Here is a 17908-nt window from a genome sequence, read left to right on the forward strand (position 1 = left end):
AAAGCAGACTTCCAGGACTCTGAAGAAACAGTTGCAAGCAGGATGCTTTTCCCCACCTCTGCGCAAGATTCTTCCCGGGGCCTCCCAGATGCAAATGACTTGTGCCTTGGCCTGCAGTCCCTCAGTCTCACAGGCTGGGACCGACCCTGGAGCACCCAGGACTCGGATTCCTCAGCCCAGAGCAGCACACACTCGGGTGAGTGCCAGGAAATGAGTTGGCTGGGGGAGGGGGACGCATGGGTGGCGATCGAAGACATCCACAGCAACAGTTGTTCTCTTCCCCTTTGCATCACTCCCCCCCCCACCCCAATACAACATGGAGCTGTTTTGCAAGAGATGGAAATGCTGGCTGTGAGTGTGGCAGGACAGATGGTTGCTCGTAAAGGCAGGCATGGCTTTTCCACTTACCCTGATAAATTCCCTGGAGTTGTTAGTCTGCACCTGGGGTGGCCCTGAGAAGGGTCCCCAAGGTGACAGTCTTATGCAGAAAAGATCCAGCTAACCCCCTAGCGCCCAGGCCTGTCTTGGAGATGATGAAGCAAAACACTTTTAGGTGGGGGAGGGGACCTAAGGGGTTGATCACTGGATGTCCAGATTCTGTTTCTCAGTGGTTTTTAAAACTAGGGACTTGTATATGAGGATGGGTGGTCCCTGAATCATGGCAAGGGAATAATTTTAACCTCAGGTGAAGCTGGGTGACATTAAGATATTGGAATTGGCTTAACATATGGGTAAGAGCATTGAACCCTGGCAAGGGGTAGGCAGGGTCATTGGGGTGGAGTAACTCTAAGCTGCGGAGGCTTTGTTTTTCTTTGTGTGAAGGGTAACCAAATGGATGGAGAAGAGCCACTCCTCTTTAGGACCCCTTGTTGCCTTGGGAGGATTTGGTGGGGACAGATTGAAGGGGCTTCTTGGCAACCCCTTGAGCTGCTTCTGGTGAGACCTTCCCAGTGCCTGTTTATCTCCCTCTTGTGGTACATGGGGCGGGGGGTGGGGGTGGGTGCGTAGGGTTGGCCGGACCCAAGTCTTGGAGTATTCAGGAAGAATTGGGAACTTAGGAAATATGATAGGGAACTTAAAATCCATGTGTTTTTCTTTATGTAAATTGTGTCTTAATAAAAAGAGTATCAGCTGCAGATACTTTGGGAAGATGGAAAGGTAGTGGGGGTGGGGCAGCCATTTGCTGTTGGTGCTGACCATGAGATTCACTGAGCCTGCCATCCTTCCCTCGCCTCCCCTGCTCCAGAAACTGACAGTCAAGGCAGCAAGGTGCTGTCTTGTTGATCTCTCTGGCCTCCACCCTGTTTGGCGCAGGTCTTTTTTTAGAATGCTTTGCAGAGCCTGGGACTGTTGTGTCTGTTGGCATTTTAATGGCCAGTTGTTTCAGCAAAATCCCATTTGATTGGGGGTAGGGGGCTGGCTTTTTTTTTTTTTTTTTTAATTTGATTGAGGATGGGGAAGAGCTTTGCCCTAAGTAACTACCTCCGGTTAAGGTAGAATTTCTTGAAGTACTGGCCTTGAGCTGACTCAGGTTTGTCCAGAAATGTTGGTAGGTGCCTTGTTCCCCTGGGCAAGCAAGTATGTATCCTGTGCCTGGAGATCTTGGCTCGGAGGCCGTGGTCACTTCTCTTATGTGGTACTCTGAGGTCAACCTGGATGGCCTATGAAGCTGGCCTTGTCTTCAGTCCCACGATATCTGAGCAAAAGACAGAAGAGCTCACAGAGGAGGTGGGCACCTGTCTGTGTGATCCCTGTTGGACTAAGGCACTATTTCACCGACACCAGGTTGGGGCGTGGCCCTTCTTTGGCTCTGGTCTGTCTTAGCTACAGGGGTCCTTTTGAAAAGTATTATAGCGCATAGAATTGCAGGAGGACCCAGCTGGGCCTTGGAGAACATGGCCTGAAAGTTACTGTGAAATTGGGCTGTAAAAAATAGCTTGGACACAACCAAAATTTCTCTGGCTTCCCTGCTACCGAATGTCCTGTGCTTACGGCTATTTGTCTCCAAAGTGGGGATTGATTTATTTCTCCACCTTTCATCTCAGGCACTTTAGTGATAAATATTACATGATTCTGTGGATCAGGGAGGGACTGCAGTCTGTGGCCCTAGCATTCACAGGGACCAGAGGACTGCCCCAGTGGTATGATCTGGCTATGGGCAGGGTTGGTGTGGCTCTGTCTTCCTTTCTGAGGGTTAAGGACACACTCATCCCTGACATCCATGATGTCCTTGAATTCTGAAGCTTTGGTGATGGCCACCCTCTTCTTCGTCTGAGCTCGGGGCCTTCTCGGAAAGCCCACATGAGGGTACCGCCTGCTGGAGTAGGATGTAGGCCTCCCACCAGCCAGCTGCAGGGCCAGATTGGGCACCCTTGCCAGCAATGCGGGAACATGCAGCCCACATTCCAGTGCCTACACTGCCTTCCCATCTGAAGACCAACTAGCTCACTTTCTTCAGGGGGGAGGAGGTATTTCAACAGCTCTGGACAGTCTGGGAGTTATCCTCACAGCATCGTACTGGGCTGTCTGTGTGGAGCTCAAGGTGCACGCTTATTCCTTGGGCTCTGCTTCACCGGTGATACATTGCACCAGGTAGCTATGGCTTTACGTTTGACCATCTTCTGCCACTTTTAAGTATTTAGCAATGTTGGGGGCAAGGGTAGAGATGGCAGGGCTTTTGCTTGAATAAATTTAGCCAAGACTATCAGTCATTGAGCCCTAGCTGTGTGCCAGGTACTAGGTTATTCATCAGTGAATAAAATCCCCATGACTCTCAAGGGAAAAGCGGTGAGAAGGCATATCAAACGCAGCATGGTATTTGCTATGATGGGTGCTTCCATTTTCTCCCCTAAGGGTTTTGGGGTGTTTTTTTTGTTTGTTTTTGTTTGTTTGTTTTGGTGTAGGGACAACCTTTCATTGGGTTTTCAGCATGAGGCTGGAACATGGAGACCTTTCTGAAGGGACTAGGGTCCTTCTGCTGCATGGGTTCCATTGGCCTCAGAGGCCTGTTTGAAGACACTGGAGTGGAATCTGGTTTTGAGATTTGTGCCCACAAGGCCAGTATTCGTTTGGATATGGTACTTTGTGGGGTCCCGCTCTCTAGACTCTGCCTGCCCTGAGGCCTCACCTCTTGCTGGGAAGGAAGCCCTTTTACTGTTAGAAGTGGGTGTTTCCCTTAGACCTCAGGTCTTGTGTCCAGCACTACCTTTGTCTTCCTGGCAGTGTCTTAAGTCCTGTAATGGAACAGCAGGGCTCTGAAAGCTGTCCTCAATAGCTCAGGATGGGGGATGGAATGACAAAAACCACTAGTTACTGACTGCTTCCTACGTGAAGTCCATCACGTGATTTTAATGCTTGCACAGTCCTGTGAAGTGTGTACATTTGTTGTAAAGATGAGGAGGTAGGCTCACAAAGGTTGTGAAGTACCAGAAATCCCACAACTGCCAGAATTCTACCCAGGTCTCTTTGTTCCAAAACTCTTGTGCTTTCTGTTACATCTGTGTTCCTGTAAGCAGAACTCTAACATGTTGGACAAGAACACTTCTGTTAAGGTGTCTCTACATACAGCCCCGGGGCTGTCCGACCAGAGGTGGTGTGTTCCCTTGCTGAGGCCCCTCAAGGACAGGGTGTGCAGTGGACCATTCTGACTCCCCTCCACCTGAGTCTGCTCATCAGCAGCACCACCGGATGGATCGGTCTTCCTGACTCCCCCCTGGGGACTCTTGCATACAGCATTACTCAGCAGGAAGGGGGGTGACTGAGAATCTACTTTCGGGGGGCCTGGAAGCCAGGGACTCCTAATGAATGCCTTGTACTGAAGCCCAGCAGGTAGACCAGATGCTCAGTCTGAGGATGCCAGAGGCCATGTCTTGTTTTCTCCCACTGTCCTATAGAAGTTCCTCAGGGATTAACCTGTCAACCTTCTCTGGTTTGTTCCCTGACTGCTAACCGACCAGTCAGGTTATGTGTTACTTGTAGGCTCCCCGTTGGTGGGCAGGCTGGATCAGCTTTTGCTTCTGCTACTGCTGCCCTTCCAAACAGCCTTTCTGAGGTGACATTCAAAACACAGTTGGGCTCTCGTCTGTAGAACATGGACTTACTTCCTGAACCCGATCAAGTTGTGCAGATCTGACTCCGTTATCCAGGTTGTCCTGCTCTATCCCCAGCATGCAGCACAGTGCCTGGCTCATGGCTTTTTATAAGGATCTGTTGAATGAACGATGAATGCCAAGCCCCCGTGTTGTTAATCCTGGGTAGTTTTAACTGTAGAATTCTGTCAAGGTCTCTCTCATTCTTCTGCCTCCTACTTGTTTTGATCAGCTGGATGGATAGATTTCTTCAAAGATCAGTATCTCTGAACCTCCATAGCTTCTAAGGCATGAAGACGCATTTACAGAAAATTTTGTCATACACTGGAACGTGAATTCTGTCATGGAGTCAGGTAGCCTACTGAGGGATAGTTTTCTGTGCAGAGAGGAGGGAGGGCCTGGGAAGCAGTAAACAATAGGGTGCCTCCTAGGTGAGAAATAAGTTGGGTAGGAGAGCATGTGTGCCGACCTTACATAGGACTTGGGTATGTCATTTTTTCAGGTAAGGGAATTTGTCCAGTGAGCAGGACAGGGGAGAAGGGCTATATTGGGTACCACCTTGGACCTGTGGGATCCACAGTCAGCGGAGGCAGTTGACACTCAGAAGACTGCCACCTGAGTTGAGGTGTGGTGGACAGTTGAGGTATGGTGGAGAGTTGAGGTATGGTGGAGAGTCGAGGTGTGGTGGAGAGTCGGGGTGCGGTGGGGAGTCGAGGTAGGGTGCAGAGTTGGGGTGTGGTGGAGAGTTGGGGTGCGGTGGAGAGTTGGGGTGCAGTGGGGAGTCGAGGTAGGGTGCAGAGTTGGGATGTGGAGAGTTGGGGTGCAGTGGAGAGTTGGGGTAGGGTGCAGAGTTGGGGTACAGTGGAGAGGTGGGATAGGGTGCAGAGTTGGGGTGTGGTGGAGAGTTGGGGTAGGGTGCAGAGTTGGGGTGCGGTGGAGAGGTGGGGTAGGGTGCAGAGTTGGGGTGTGGTGGAGAGGTGGGGTAGGGTGCAGAGTTGGGGTGTGGTGGAGAGTTGGGGTAGGGTGCAGAGTTGGGGTGTGGAGAGTTGGGGTGCAGTGGAGAGTTGCAGTGTTGGAGTTCTAGGCAAAGAGCAGTCTGTTACACCTGGAGTGAGTGCTGCCCTACCCCTTCCTACCTCTATGCCTTCAGATGGGTTTTGAGCAAGCAGCCTAGAACCAAGGGTTGGGATAGGGAAGGAAGGGTTCCAGGTGTGTGGCCCTAAATCTCAGGCTAGAAATAATGGCCCCTGGTTTGGGTTTTTTCCATGACTACTCCCAGTAGATAGCAGGCATCTGACTCTGATGTGTTGGGCCTAGTCTCTCCCCAAGCTGAGCTCAAACTCAGACAGTGTCTTGCAATACCCACATCCAGTGCCAAGCTCTTGCTGCCATTATTGCTGCCACCATCAGACTCTGGGTGACTTTGTACTCTTGGGGAAGGCTTCAGAAAATTCGAACAGTGACTCAGCTGTAAAACCCACAGGAGCTGGCATAGAAGGGTGAAAGTGGAGAAAGTTAACAATCGGTCTAAAAATATTACTGCTGATTTGGTCGCCTGTACCCTCTGAGGAAGCATTAATGAGATGGAACCCTCTGCCAGGTCCTCTCCCCCCGCCCCCCCCGCCCCCGCCCCGTGACTTCCCTGAGAGCTGTCTGTAGCTGATGCTGATTCTTGCCAGCATGTGAGTGGGGATGAGTGCCTCTGCCCCAGGAAGAGCACACTGCTTTTCTTAGTCACTTTTGGAAGATACAAGTGCCATGCGCTTGGCCACCGGGGCTGGAGGGACTTGGTAAATCTCAGGCTTCCTATGGTCCCCGAATTGTGGAGTTCAGGAATACAGCGCAGAGGTCAGGGCCTTGGCTCCCATTGAAGGGTGACTATGGACTTCTCTCCCACACTTCCCACCCCCCAAGCCATCTGGGTTAATACTTGACATCTGGCCTTGGTGAAGCTCTGTGCCCTGTGATGGGAAGTGGACTTCGAGATAAGTTACTGGCCTGCAGCATAAGTGACCTATCACTTCCACTGTTTTAGGTTATGAAGCTTTTCCAGTAGATACACTTCCTACTTCAGGTTAGGAAGAGGGAAACGTTATCAATTGCTAGCTGTTTGGCTCCTTCCCTCCTGATTCTCAGCTGCTAAGGATCGGTGCTGGCCACCCAGCAACCTTACGCCAAGGGAAGTAGGGTCTCAGGGCCTGAGCTGAGAGCAAGACAGGTTCCATCTCTTAAAATGAGGTCCTACCTTCCCCAGAAGCTTTTCCTTTGGTCTGTAGACATTCAAAGAACTGCCTGGCCAGGTCTTGTGTGAGTTGACAATTTAGGGGCAGTCGGGTCACTCCAGGGCATTCTGACCACGGGTGGCAGTTTCCAGAAACCTGGCTCTTTCTGTGGGTTGAAGGAAATATCAAAATACCTGGAAAATCCTAGACCTGTTTATACTAGATTTTCTTATCTTCCCTGTATCTTCTAGACCAACTCCTGCTATATTCTTGGCCCCTTCCACTGTAATATTTGCAGGAAACTGCATGGAGGTGCTGATGTGACCTAGGTGGTATTAATCCCGGGGCACCCAGACCTTATGTCTGCTAGATGGCATTGTCCCTTTCTGAGCCATCAGAATAGCCTTTCCCCTGTTCTTCTATGTGGCTGGGATGGTGTTCAGCGAAGCACTCTTTCCTGCTCTTCGTACTTGAATGTGGAAGTGTGTATCCATGGCTGCAAGGATCCCAACAGATGGCAGGGAGGTGCCTCTTTCATCTTGCCCTTCCTCAAGCAGAGTAGCTGTCTTCCGCCTGTACCTATATATGTTTAGTTCTGTTTGAAAAAAGTATTGGAAGCCAGCAGAAGGAGCATTGTCACAAATTGGATGTGGCAAGTAACCACCTCTCTCAACCTCTGTTTTGGTGATGGGCTGGGTTGGGATGAACTGAAATTTTTTCCCCTAGTTCCAAGTTGCCTCTAAGTCAGTATTGCGTCCTTAAGTTGAATAACCCTGGTGGAAGGGGTGTAGCCTCGGGGAGCATACTGGCTGCAAGCGATGTGATGCCCCCTTCCTTCCAGTACTGCTTAGCAGACACTGATCACCCGCTCTCTGCCAGATGTTGAGCTGATTACTGTTGGAGTGGGTTGGCATGCTTGGCTGAGAAGGCAGAACTTTGTCCACATATGTGCCTGCAGATATTCATACAAATGTTTTTGAGGTTTTAAAAAGCTTGTTTAAAAGAAGATTATTTCTTCTTCTAGGCAGAGGCTCGAAAGGTACTTAATTATCATCCCCCTCCCCTCCCCTGCCACCCCCGCTGGGGATTCTAGGCCCTATTACTTGTACTTGATTCTCCTTTTCAGGCTAGATCCAGTTACCTTTAAAGAGGCAGAGAAAGTCCAGTGGGAATTGACTAGTTTTCCTTCGTGTCATTTAAAAAAAAAACTTTCTGTTTGGGAATAACTTCAGATTTACTAAAGTTATAAAGTTATACAAGGAATGCTTGTATTTCTTTTATCTGGATTCTCCTATTGTTGACATTCACCTTTATCATTTGCATGTTCTCTTTCTCTCTCTCTGTCTCTACATAAGTTTTTCCTGAACCATTGAGAATAGAGATGTTCTTACATAACAAAGCCGTTCTCAATTCCAATCAACATAAAGTTGATCTAATACTTTCATTAAACTGTTGTTTGTAGTCCAGTTTTGTCACCTGACCCAGTAGTGTCCTTCGTGGCACTTTTCCTTCTCTCTTAACAGGTGTCTGCTCCAAGCAGTAGGTCCTAGCTCCCTTTGTTTTTGCCCAGTGTGAGCTTACAAAGTATTTTGGTTGTCTTGAATATTTTTCTCAACATTCAGCTTGCTCCGGTCAACATTTTTCCCAAAACTGTTACCACAGTCTGTGCCACGCTTTTTTTTTTTTTTAAGATTTTTATTTATTTATTTATTTATTTATTTGACAGAGAGAGAGAGAGAGAGAGAGACAGCGAGAGAGGGAACACAAGCAGGGGGAGTAGGAGAGGGAGAAGCAGGCTTCCCACGGAGCAGGGAGCCCGATGTGGGGCTCTATCCCAGGACCCTGGGATCATGACCTGAGCCGAAGGCAGACGCCTAACGACTGAGCCACCCGGGCGCCCCGGTCTGTACCACCCTTATATATTCTTTGCTCCTTGTTACTATCACCCTCCCTCTCTCCACCCTACTCCCCTCTGCGCACCCCACCAATGTTTTCAGAGATCAGACTCTTTGGAAAATGTCCTGGATAGCCACCGTGCTTTTGTTATTTTCGGTATTAGTTGCCATTATGCTCTACTAGAGCTGTGTTTAACCTACAGTTTTTAAGTCAACGGAAATAATGACATGAAACGTTTTTGGGGTGTGGTGAGGGGAACTGGTGAAAAGCTTGATGTAGCAAGCCTCAGGTTTTTCTAGATGAGTGCTTCTCAAACTTTAATGTGCACACAAACCTCCTGGGGATCTTGTTCAAAATGCAGGTTCTGATCCAGTAGGTCTGGAGTGGGGCCCATGATGCATTTTTAATGAGTTCCTACAGTGGCAAGGCCCTAGAGAAGTTTCAAGGCCTGGATCATTTAGATCCCAAGGCACTGACCTTTGGTAGGCTCAAGAGCTTTGTCAGTCAGTGGCTGATGGTCTTAAAGGAGTTTGAACAAAAGAGAGGTGTTGAGAACAGGAAGACAAAAAGATGTAAAGTCCTGAGTATTAAAAAAAAAAATAAAAGTAGCTAGTGAAAGGTGCATTTCAGAAGATACAGCTCAGAATCAGAAAGAATTGGGTCCCATCCTGTCACTCACTAGCTTTTACTTACACCAATGCTTGCCCTTTGAGCCTTGGGTTCTCTTTTGTTAAGATGGGGTAATAGGACTTACTGCTTAGGGTTTAGTGAAGATTACTTACCTAAAGTGCTTCTAACAAAGCATCTGGCACATACTCTATGTGCAGTAAGTGGAAGTTGGTGTTAGTGAATGGTAGGAGCTTGACTGAACCTGGTCCGGACTGTAGAACAGATGATTGACCATGAACCATGGGCACTTAAGGAAGTGAGTTCATTAGTGGCCAATGTGGGTTGTCATGCCATTTTCTTTTTAGACAGGTTTATTATCACATTGAGAGGAGTGCTGTAGACGTAATTCCTCGCTTTTGCACAGGAATTTGACAGAGTCTCAAGATACCTTTGTGGGCATGGTAAAAAAAAAAATTGCATGTTAGTTGAGGTGGATGGATTTGTGGCTGGTAGAACAGAAGTACCAGCAACGGTAGTGAACAGAAACTGATGGGAATGAGAAAAGTAGTTTGCAATGGCACCCAAGTTGCTTTTTGACTCTTCCAAATACACTTTTTTTTCAAAACCTTGGGTGAAGACAGTTACTGTAGCCCATATTTATTGTCCTTGACACCCCCAGACACAAGCCCTTTGGGCCAGCCATCCTCTCTTGAGCTTTTTTCTGCTGCTTTATGCTGTGTTTCCCTTGAGAACTCGTGGGGCTCCCTACAGTGCCGTACCTTTTTCTAGGACTGACACACAGCTCTGTGTCTTGTCTTCTCCTGGGGAATGCCCCCTCTGACCTGTGCATTTGCTGGGGGCTTCTCTTCAATGGTGCTGCTTTGTCAAGCGGGAGATGAGGTAGCCTCATCTACCACTTACCTCAGGGCCATTCCTTTTGTTGTTCCTTCCAATTTCTCAGTTCTTTCCTTCTCTGAGGATCTCAGTGTTTGTTGGTTTTAACCGCAGGCCCAGTTATCACCATGAGTCCCTTTCATCTCCTTATGGATGTCCTGTCCAGCCTCTCATACATTCTATGTCAGCCCACCGCTGGTCACAGTCCTGCGTCTTGCCATCCTCAAAGCTCAGTGTTCACCGTCCCACCACCTCCTGTTTCTTCTGTCTGTCCCTTATCCCGCTTGCAGCTCTCAGCACACTGAAATGGCTGGTTTGCGTCTGCATCCACTGTGTTGACCCGTTTCTGTCTTTCACCTGCACTGCGTGACCCATCCTTCCCCTCCCCTGCAGCTGTTTCCATCAGCTCTTGTTCCACTTCCTCCTTCACAGCCCTGTATGGGTCCCATGTGGTGAGAGTGGCCCATCGAGTGTAGACATAGTCTCTCAGCTGGGCCCCGGGTTCAGGGGGGGCCTTCCTGTCAGCCGCCTCGGCCACCCCCACAGCAGATCTTCAGTGTCTGCCTAGTACCTTCACGGTGAGGTCTGCACGCCCAAACTTGGTTTTCAAAGCTCTGTATGATACCCTGTTATTTGGCACCCTACACTTCTGTAAAATGTGAAGGAAGATGAGGCCCTCTAGGGCATTAGTACCATTTTAAGGCCAATATGTATGATCCACTAGTTTTCACAGCACTTTTATGCCAGGTTTTGCAGCACCAAGAAGCAGCCTTGAATAAATCTTCACACCTCCTGCCTTCTCAGGGCACGAGCTCAGGGCCTTGGATTTTGTGCGTCACCGAGGCAGCGGCTTGTCAGGAGTATTTGAGAAGTTTGACAAGGATTATTTCTGCTGGACGTCGGAATCCAAGCATTGAGAGACGCTTACTTTGAGCATAGAGTTACCGGCCCGTGCTTAGAAAATTGCTTTCAAAGGCCTAGTTAAAAGAATGTTTTCTTAAAAAACAAAGTAATTTTGCCGTAGGTGGTGCAGCCCCCCCCCCGCCGCCGCCCCCCAGCACACACGCGTATCAGACTGGCTAGAATGACAAAGACTGAGCGTACCAGGTGGGGGCCAGGATGTGGAGGGGACGGAGACTCTCTTCAGTGCCAGGAGGAATATAAAGTGGTACATCCCTTTGGGAAACCAGTGTGACCGTTTCTTTAAGAATCCAGGATATATTTACCAGAATAAAATAAACACACACATCCACAGTATCCCCTGCACTTAAAAAGTTAAAGGTACACCCGCCTTATCTTCATCTTTGGGTCACAGGAGACGCGCTGGTCTCCTCTGGCACGTGCGCTCTGTCGTGAACGGCGTGTGTGTGTGCCCCCCGAAGCCTGCTTTCACTGTGACTGCGTGTGAGGCCTGGAGGGGTTCATTCCTGCCACTTCGGACTGAGCACAGGGACACACACATGCACACGCACAGTACTTTGCACAGTACTTTGGTTTCACCTCACAGCCATTTTGAGGTGGACATTTTCCCCTGTCTTCTGGTGAAAACATTATCTGGTGAACGCTTCTTCCCTAGCCTTCGTGCTGCCATGCTTCATGGCAAAGCCCTTTTATTCTTCATCCTCGTGGATGAAAGGCATGTTTTCCTTTGGATTCCTTATGTCTTCAAGGCCAGGGGTGGAAAGATGTTGTCCCCTTCTTCCACTTTTACCTCCCTTATGTCTTCTGGCCTTTGCTTCACTTTTTTTTTTTAAGATTTTATTTATTTGACAGAGAGAGACAGAGAGCACAAGCAGGGGGAGCGGCAGAGGGAGAAGCAGGCTCCCCACTGCACAGGGAGCCCAGTGCGGGGCTCCATCCCAGGATCCTGGGATCATGACCTGCCAGGCGTCCCCTTTGCTTCATTCTTTTTTGCCGTTTGGTATTTAAATATTTATTGTGTGCTGGGCACTGCTCTGCTGAGCACTTTCCATCTGCTGTCTTAGTTATTGAACCCTGCCGACGAAGCTATGAAGTAGTTGCTATTCCACTCGAGACCTTATGAGAAAATGAGGACTCCACGAGCTTAGCAGGGCACACAGCCACAGCGGGGTGGTGTCGGACCTAGGGTTCCAGCCCAGGTTCGTCTTGAGCCAGAGTGGGCTTAACCACACTGTCCTTCTGCTTGCACCCTCAGTGTCTGCAGTTCAGGAGTGAATAGCAGAGTCTGACCTGCAAGCACTTTGTGTGAGGGAGCTTTGCAGAGGAGACGGCCTGCTCGTGTTGAACCAGACTGGTGGGGCGTGGCATGAGATTCTGTCACGGAGCTCTAGGTGGTGTTAGAAAGGTGGGAATTCTTTGAACAAAGACGTTGGCAGGCGGTAAGGAAGGAGTGTGGTTTGGGCTTCCTAACTGTGCTGAAGGTATTTCTCAGGGAGCACGGCGTGCGCGTCCAGACGTTGATAGTAGCCGTGACCAGCGTTCCTGCTGGCACAGTTTCCCCAAATACTGGCCCTGAGCCTTGAGTCTGGGTGGCGGAGAGCAGTTCTGCTGCTGCGGCAAGAACTCTGGCCTTCAGAAAGCCGTCCTGGACCTGCCCCTCGCGGGCCCTGGTGTCTGCCCGTTACCCTCTCCCTGTGGTTCTGTCGTGCTTCAGTGATGTGCCTGCGTGTGTCTTCTCGGGCAGCCGTGGGAGGAAAGGGAGGGACTGCTGTTTGGGAAGGAGACGAAGAGGTCGTGAGACTTCTTTATTTTTTTTTTTCTTTCTTCCTAGTACTGAGCATGCTTCACAACCCACTGGGCAATGTCCTGGGGAAACCCCCCTTGAGCTTCCTGCCTCTGGACCCCCTTGGATCTGACTTGGTGGACAAGTTTCCAGCACCCTCAGTTAGAGGATCCCGCCTGGACACCCGGCCCATCTTGGACTCCCGTTCTAGCAGCCCCTCTGACTCCGACACCAGTGGCTTCAGTTCTGGATCGGATCATCTCTCAGATTTGATTGTATGTAACTTGTCGGGCAGTGAGGTGGGCAGGGCGAGTGAGCGTGCCGTGGGAAGCGTGTCCGTCAGAGTGCTGGCGGGAGGTGGGATGATGGAATCGGTGTAGAGAACCTTCACCTACCACAGAGGAGACGATGCCTTATACACACACTGAGCAGTACCTTTCAGGACTCAGGCAGCGGACTCTCCTCTTACAAGTTACTTCAAGGGCTTTGAGAAATAATTTGAAGAGTTAATATGGGAGTCCTGCATTGTTCTCTTTCTTGATCTGTTTGGTTGTTTCCTTGAGCCTTGAAACAATACTGTTCATGTACCTCTACGTGTGTTATCTCAAGATTTCTAAGTGAAGATTTTAAAAATCACATGTTAGTCATTATCAGAGCTAGGATTTTAATCCAGATCAGACTGACTGTAGCTCCTCTCTTTTCTTTACTGACCCATGCCACCTCTCTGCGTGAGGCCACGATGAATGTATGAACTCAGTTAATTTACGTACCACATGCTCCTTCCCCACAGCCATGTGTGACAGGAGGGGCACCTGCGCTGAGTAGGATTGGTGGGTGGATTAGAATAGACGAGGGACAGGGGACGGGAGAAGTAAATACATGGGAATGGCAGTGAGAAACCATCCTGAGATAAAATACAATTTCAGGTGCCTTCTGAGCCTGACTTTCTGCACTGCCAAACCCCCTCAGCCGACTGTTGAGTGAATACGATGGCTTCTTTTCCTACCCTCCTCTCTTCTGTATCCAGGACTGGTAGCGTTGGATGTGGTTCGTTTCTCATCCATTGCATGACCTTTTAGGACCCACCTGGTCTCCTGTCAGCCTGTCCTAGAATACGAAACTTGGCGTTGGTGTTCCCACTGCTTGTTGGTTTTATCTGTTCAGGCCATGTTTCCAGAAGGGTGACCACAAGCAGGTCCCTTTGATTCTCTGGACTTCAGTTTACTCCCCTATAAAATGCTTCTGGTTCTACTTATGTTATTCAGATGGGGCTCAGTCTTGGAAATTTACCGCATAACTAGCTTTGATATTTTGGGATTTTGTTGAAAGAATTTTCTCAGATACCCAACCTCAAGGGTTAATTGAAGGGTTGTGGGCACACAGCTCACAGAAGAGGGAAATAGAGGCAGTATTTGAACTTATAGGAAATATTCTGAGTAACTAGTTTGTGTTTTTTTGATAATGTGGAATCATTTTTACGCACTTAAGTTAGTAAAAATTTAGAGCTTTGACATAAGCTTATAGTGAAAGCCGCACTCTCCTATGTTTCTGATAGAAAGCAGAACCCTCCTAGAAAGCATTTTGACATTTTACATCTAGGAATTGGACCCAAAAAAAACCACACAAAGTAAGAAGAAGCTATACCTTAAAGTTTGTTATTTATAATCCTGAAAACTTGGAATGTGTCTAAATGTTTAACAGTAGGGGAATAGGTTAGTGAAATGTAGCCTGTTCCCTAAATAGATTATCATAAATTAATTAAAAATGATCATGAAGACTGGGAAATATGAAAAAAAATGTTGAGTTGGGGAGAAAAGAATTTGTTTAAATTTTAGTATAAGAACAGCTAATAAAAATGCATCGGAAGAAAATACATAGAAGAAAATATCAGAGCTAAATGGTATAATTTCTATATAGAATGTGATTATTACTTTTATAACAAAACTGTCATTTAAAAACCCGTATCTTCCTTTTTCCTCCCCTAGTCCAGCCTTCGCATTTCCCCTCCCCTGCCCTTCCTGTCTCTGACGGGGGGTGGTCCCAGAGACCCTTTAAAGATGGGGGTTGGGTCCCGGATGGACCAAGAGCAAGCTGCTCTTGCTGCGGTCAGCCCCTCCCCAACCAGTGCATCCAAGAGATGGCCGGGAGCTTCTGTGTGGCCGTCCTGGGACCTCCTCGAAGCTCCCAAAGACCCCTTCAGCATCGAGAGAGAGGCCAGGCTGCACCGGCAGGCTGCAGGTGAGTGTGGCCGTGGCCTTGCCTGGGGCCTGAGGCCTCCTTCTGGGCACAGGAAGTAAGTGACCTTAGTTCACAGACTGGTGAACTGTGCAGAGGGGACTTGGTTGTGTGGTGAAGTCTGTGGTCTGTTCTGTGTGCTAACGGGACAAACTCAGGAACTTCTCTGAGGCTGAGCAGAGAGGAAAGAGGCTGTGCCCGTATGGGGTTGGACCCACCTCTCTGTTGTGCTCTTCCATGGAAATCGGCTATGTATGAGTGTTGCTTTTGGTTCTTTCACGGGTGGGTGTATTCAGGAGAAACCCTGGAAGTGATGCCCAGGATTTTGTCTGCCTCTCCCCTTTCTAATTCAGAGACCTGTCAGACATAACCCATGCTGGAGCTTTCTTCCCCGAGGCTTTCTGATTGGTCTACTCAGGGATGCGCTGTGGGGTAGGTGGTCCCTGTGTCAGCCTCTAAGGTAAGGGATGTCCTGGCCTCTCAGGAACCCTTAGGTTCTGTCATTTAAGTTCTCCTAAACACGTATTGAATCTGTTCCTCATCTTATACCGGTACTTGGAAGTAAAGAAGTCTTAGTAAGTTGTTCACCGACGCTTCAGGGAGATGCTTCCTGACAGCTCTTCAAGGTTCTGGAGTTGATGACTAAGTGAATGTTCAGTTTCTCCATCCATTTGTTTCTACGGGCTTCAGTTTGTCTGTCTTTCCCGTCATAGAGCTGGACCTGATCTCATTCTCCTGATATTTCTGCCACCCTGTTCACGTAATGGTTTTGGCAACCCGTGTTTGTACTAGTGCCATTGTTTGCCTAAGAAATGACATTACCTTGCTTTTGGATGAGGCCCTTATATTGATTTATGTTTTTGTTTGCAAAATATTGCTGATGGTCCCCAAGTTCTTGGCACAGCAATACATTGGGCCTGTGCCTTTTAAGGAATGAGCTTCCACGTCATTGTCCTGGATGGACGTGATGGTTGGTTTCGTTGGCTCTCTGCCCCAGTGCTGAAGGACTAAAATGGGCAAGGACCAGTCAGTCCCCACTGATCTGGAAAGGTACAGACTGAGATGGGCCGAAGGCCAAACTGGACGCCAAGAACAGAGAGGCCTCTAGAAGTTTTCAGAATGGCCAAACGGAAGATGGTTTCTACTCTGTACAGCAGAAGGGGTTTCCTAATGAGGTGTTTGAGTCAGAGAAACTTCACAGTAGGTTTAGACAAACATGCATTTGGTATAAATAGGAAGCAGGGTGGTTGGGGGGAAATCTGCTCTCTAACAGGGTTGGCATCAAGGAAGGCCCAGTGTCTGTTCAGGTGCTATAAAGCTTGCTGGCAGTGATGGGACATGGTTCTGAGTAGGGGAGCAGTGGAGACATTCTTGTCTTGTTGGGTTGCTCTTGCTGGTTCTTACTGGCAGTGTCCTGACTTCTGAGACGGAGTTCAGAGTGAAGACCAGGAAACAGTAGAATGTTCCTCGTTGGAACATTTGGGGAGAAGGCCAGTTTGGACCAGTAAGCCTGTCGGACATTGTATACAAAATTGCTTTGTTGATTTTAAAGTAATTAGAAATTTAAATTAATTAGTATTGTAAGCCATGACTAGATAAAGCTGCTTTGTGGTTAGCTTATTGATCACATGTTTGAAAATAGCTTGGGTTGTGATCATTTTTACCCTACACATCTGCTTTGCTCTTCCTCTCTGTTTTAGTGGAGACAGAATTAGTGATTTAGAATTGTCACACTGGGCTGACTGGTTTGATGAGGGGTAAGGTTTCTTGCCTTTCAGAATATTCATGGATGTCCTCCCAGGCAGCCAGGCTGGGACCATGTCCTGTCTAGTTCTTCCTGGATAAGTTCATCCCAGAAAAGATCAGTGACTTTGTTGATCCTCTGACCCATTTCTCTGTCTGTCGTCCACCACAGCTGTGAATGAAGCCACCTGTACCTGGAGTGGCCAGCTTCCTCCCCGGAACTACAAGAACCCCATCTACTCTTGCAAGGTGTTCCTAGGAGGTGTTCCTTGGGATATTACGGAAGGTGAGCAGCCTCTGAGACCTGCTGCTTCAAGCACTGAAGGTGGGCGTGTCTCTCAAGAGCATTAAACTTGGACTTGAAGCCAGGGCTGAAGCTGGGCCCAGGCATAGGGTGTTGCAGGAGTGGGGGGCAGGGGTACATTTCATAAACGCCCATATTGCTTCTGTAACTGGTGCTCACGCTTGTCACCAGGCCCAAGGTCAACTCTGAGTTGTTTGTCAAGGGAGAGAAGTCTGGGAGAAGAGTGGTCCTGCACTTGCGCCTTCCTGGGCGGGGCGGGAGGGTGTCCCTCAGTTTCCACCATTCTTTTCCATCTCCTTGCAGCTGGATTGGTTAACACCTTCCGTGTTTTTGGCTCTCTGAGTGTGGAGTGGCCTGGTAAGGATGGCAAGCACCCCCGGTGTCCTCCCAAAGGTAATATGCCTAAAGGTAATACAGACATGGTAGGAGCTTTTTTTTTCCCCTCCCTAGTACGTAATTGCACTGAGGGATGCTGGGCTGTCCCAGCTGCATGCTGGTAATGTGGTTTGGGCACTCCAGAGCACAGAAGTTTGAGCTGTCGGCACTCCTCTCCAACCCAGCACATCCCTCTGCTTCCTTGAGCTAATGTTCCCTCTGTCCACACTTACGCTGCAGCCAGCTGCCTGTGAATCCTGCTGTGTGCAGCTTCCTTGTGCACTTCCCTCCAAACCCAAACCCCGGCAGCACTTCCCTCCAAACCCAAACCCCGGCAGCTACTTTCCTCTCAAAATGAGGCGATCAGAAAGCTTTCCTTTTCCTGCCTTTCTTGCCCAGTTATATTGTTGCCTGACCTAATTCTGAGATCCCTTTGGAGTTGGCAGGAATGAGGACCAAGCATCTGATTCCTCACTGGTCTGAAATGAGATCCCCTCCCTGTAGAAAGGAGCAGGTGCTATTTTCACTCTGCCCCATCTTCACTGAAAATGTTCCGATGAACTGAACCAGTGGTCTAACTAGGCTTTTAAAGCAATACCTCCGTGCCCCAGCAGACCGGCCACAGACCTGCTGTCCTCCCTGCCCCACAACAGCCTGGCTCTGCTGCCCAGAACATGCTGTGTGTTCTGGGATGAAGAGCTGTGTGGTTAGGATGGGATCCTGTGTCCCACCTTGTCCTTTCCCTCCCTTGGGTGGGAGATGGTATGCTTCTCCCTTGCTTGGCCCGGCCATCTGACCCAGCAAGTGCTTCCATTCAGAAAGACATTCCAGGAGTAGG

General features: G+C 49.0%; 1 protein-coding gene across 8 annotated transcripts in view; it reads left to right on the forward strand.

Annotated features, from left to right (window-relative positions):
• CPEB1 (cytoplasmic polyadenylation element binding protein 1) overlaps positions 1 to 17908 on the forward strand; it is a 94374-nt gene that overhangs the window by 68150 nt on the left and 8316 nt on the right. For 4 of the 8 annotated variants that reach the window (XM_032391855.1, XM_032391852.1, XM_032391856.1 and 1 more), the window contains 5 exons: positions 8 to 196; positions 12462 to 12688; positions 14399 to 14651; positions 16564 to 16677; positions 16999 to 17103. In XM_032391855.1, the coding sequence (XP_032247746.1) occupies positions 8 to 196; positions 12462 to 12688; positions 14399 to 14651; positions 16564 to 16677; positions 16999 to 17103 (888 nt within the window). Of the gene's footprint in view, positions 1 to 4; positions 197 to 12461; positions 12689 to 14398; positions 14652 to 16563; positions 16678 to 16998; positions 17104 to 17908 lie in introns of all 8 variants that reach the window. The other 4 variants (XM_032391853.1, XM_032391859.1, XM_032391854.1 and 1 more) reach the window with 3 other exon arrangements.

This window comes from Phoca vitulina, unplaced genomic scaffold (genome assembly GCF_004348235.1).
Source record: "Phoca vitulina isolate PV1807 unplaced genomic scaffold, GSC_HSeal_1.0 scaffold65, whole genome shotgun sequence".
NCBI lineage: Eukaryota > Metazoa > Chordata > Mammalia > Carnivora > Phocidae > Phoca > Phoca vitulina.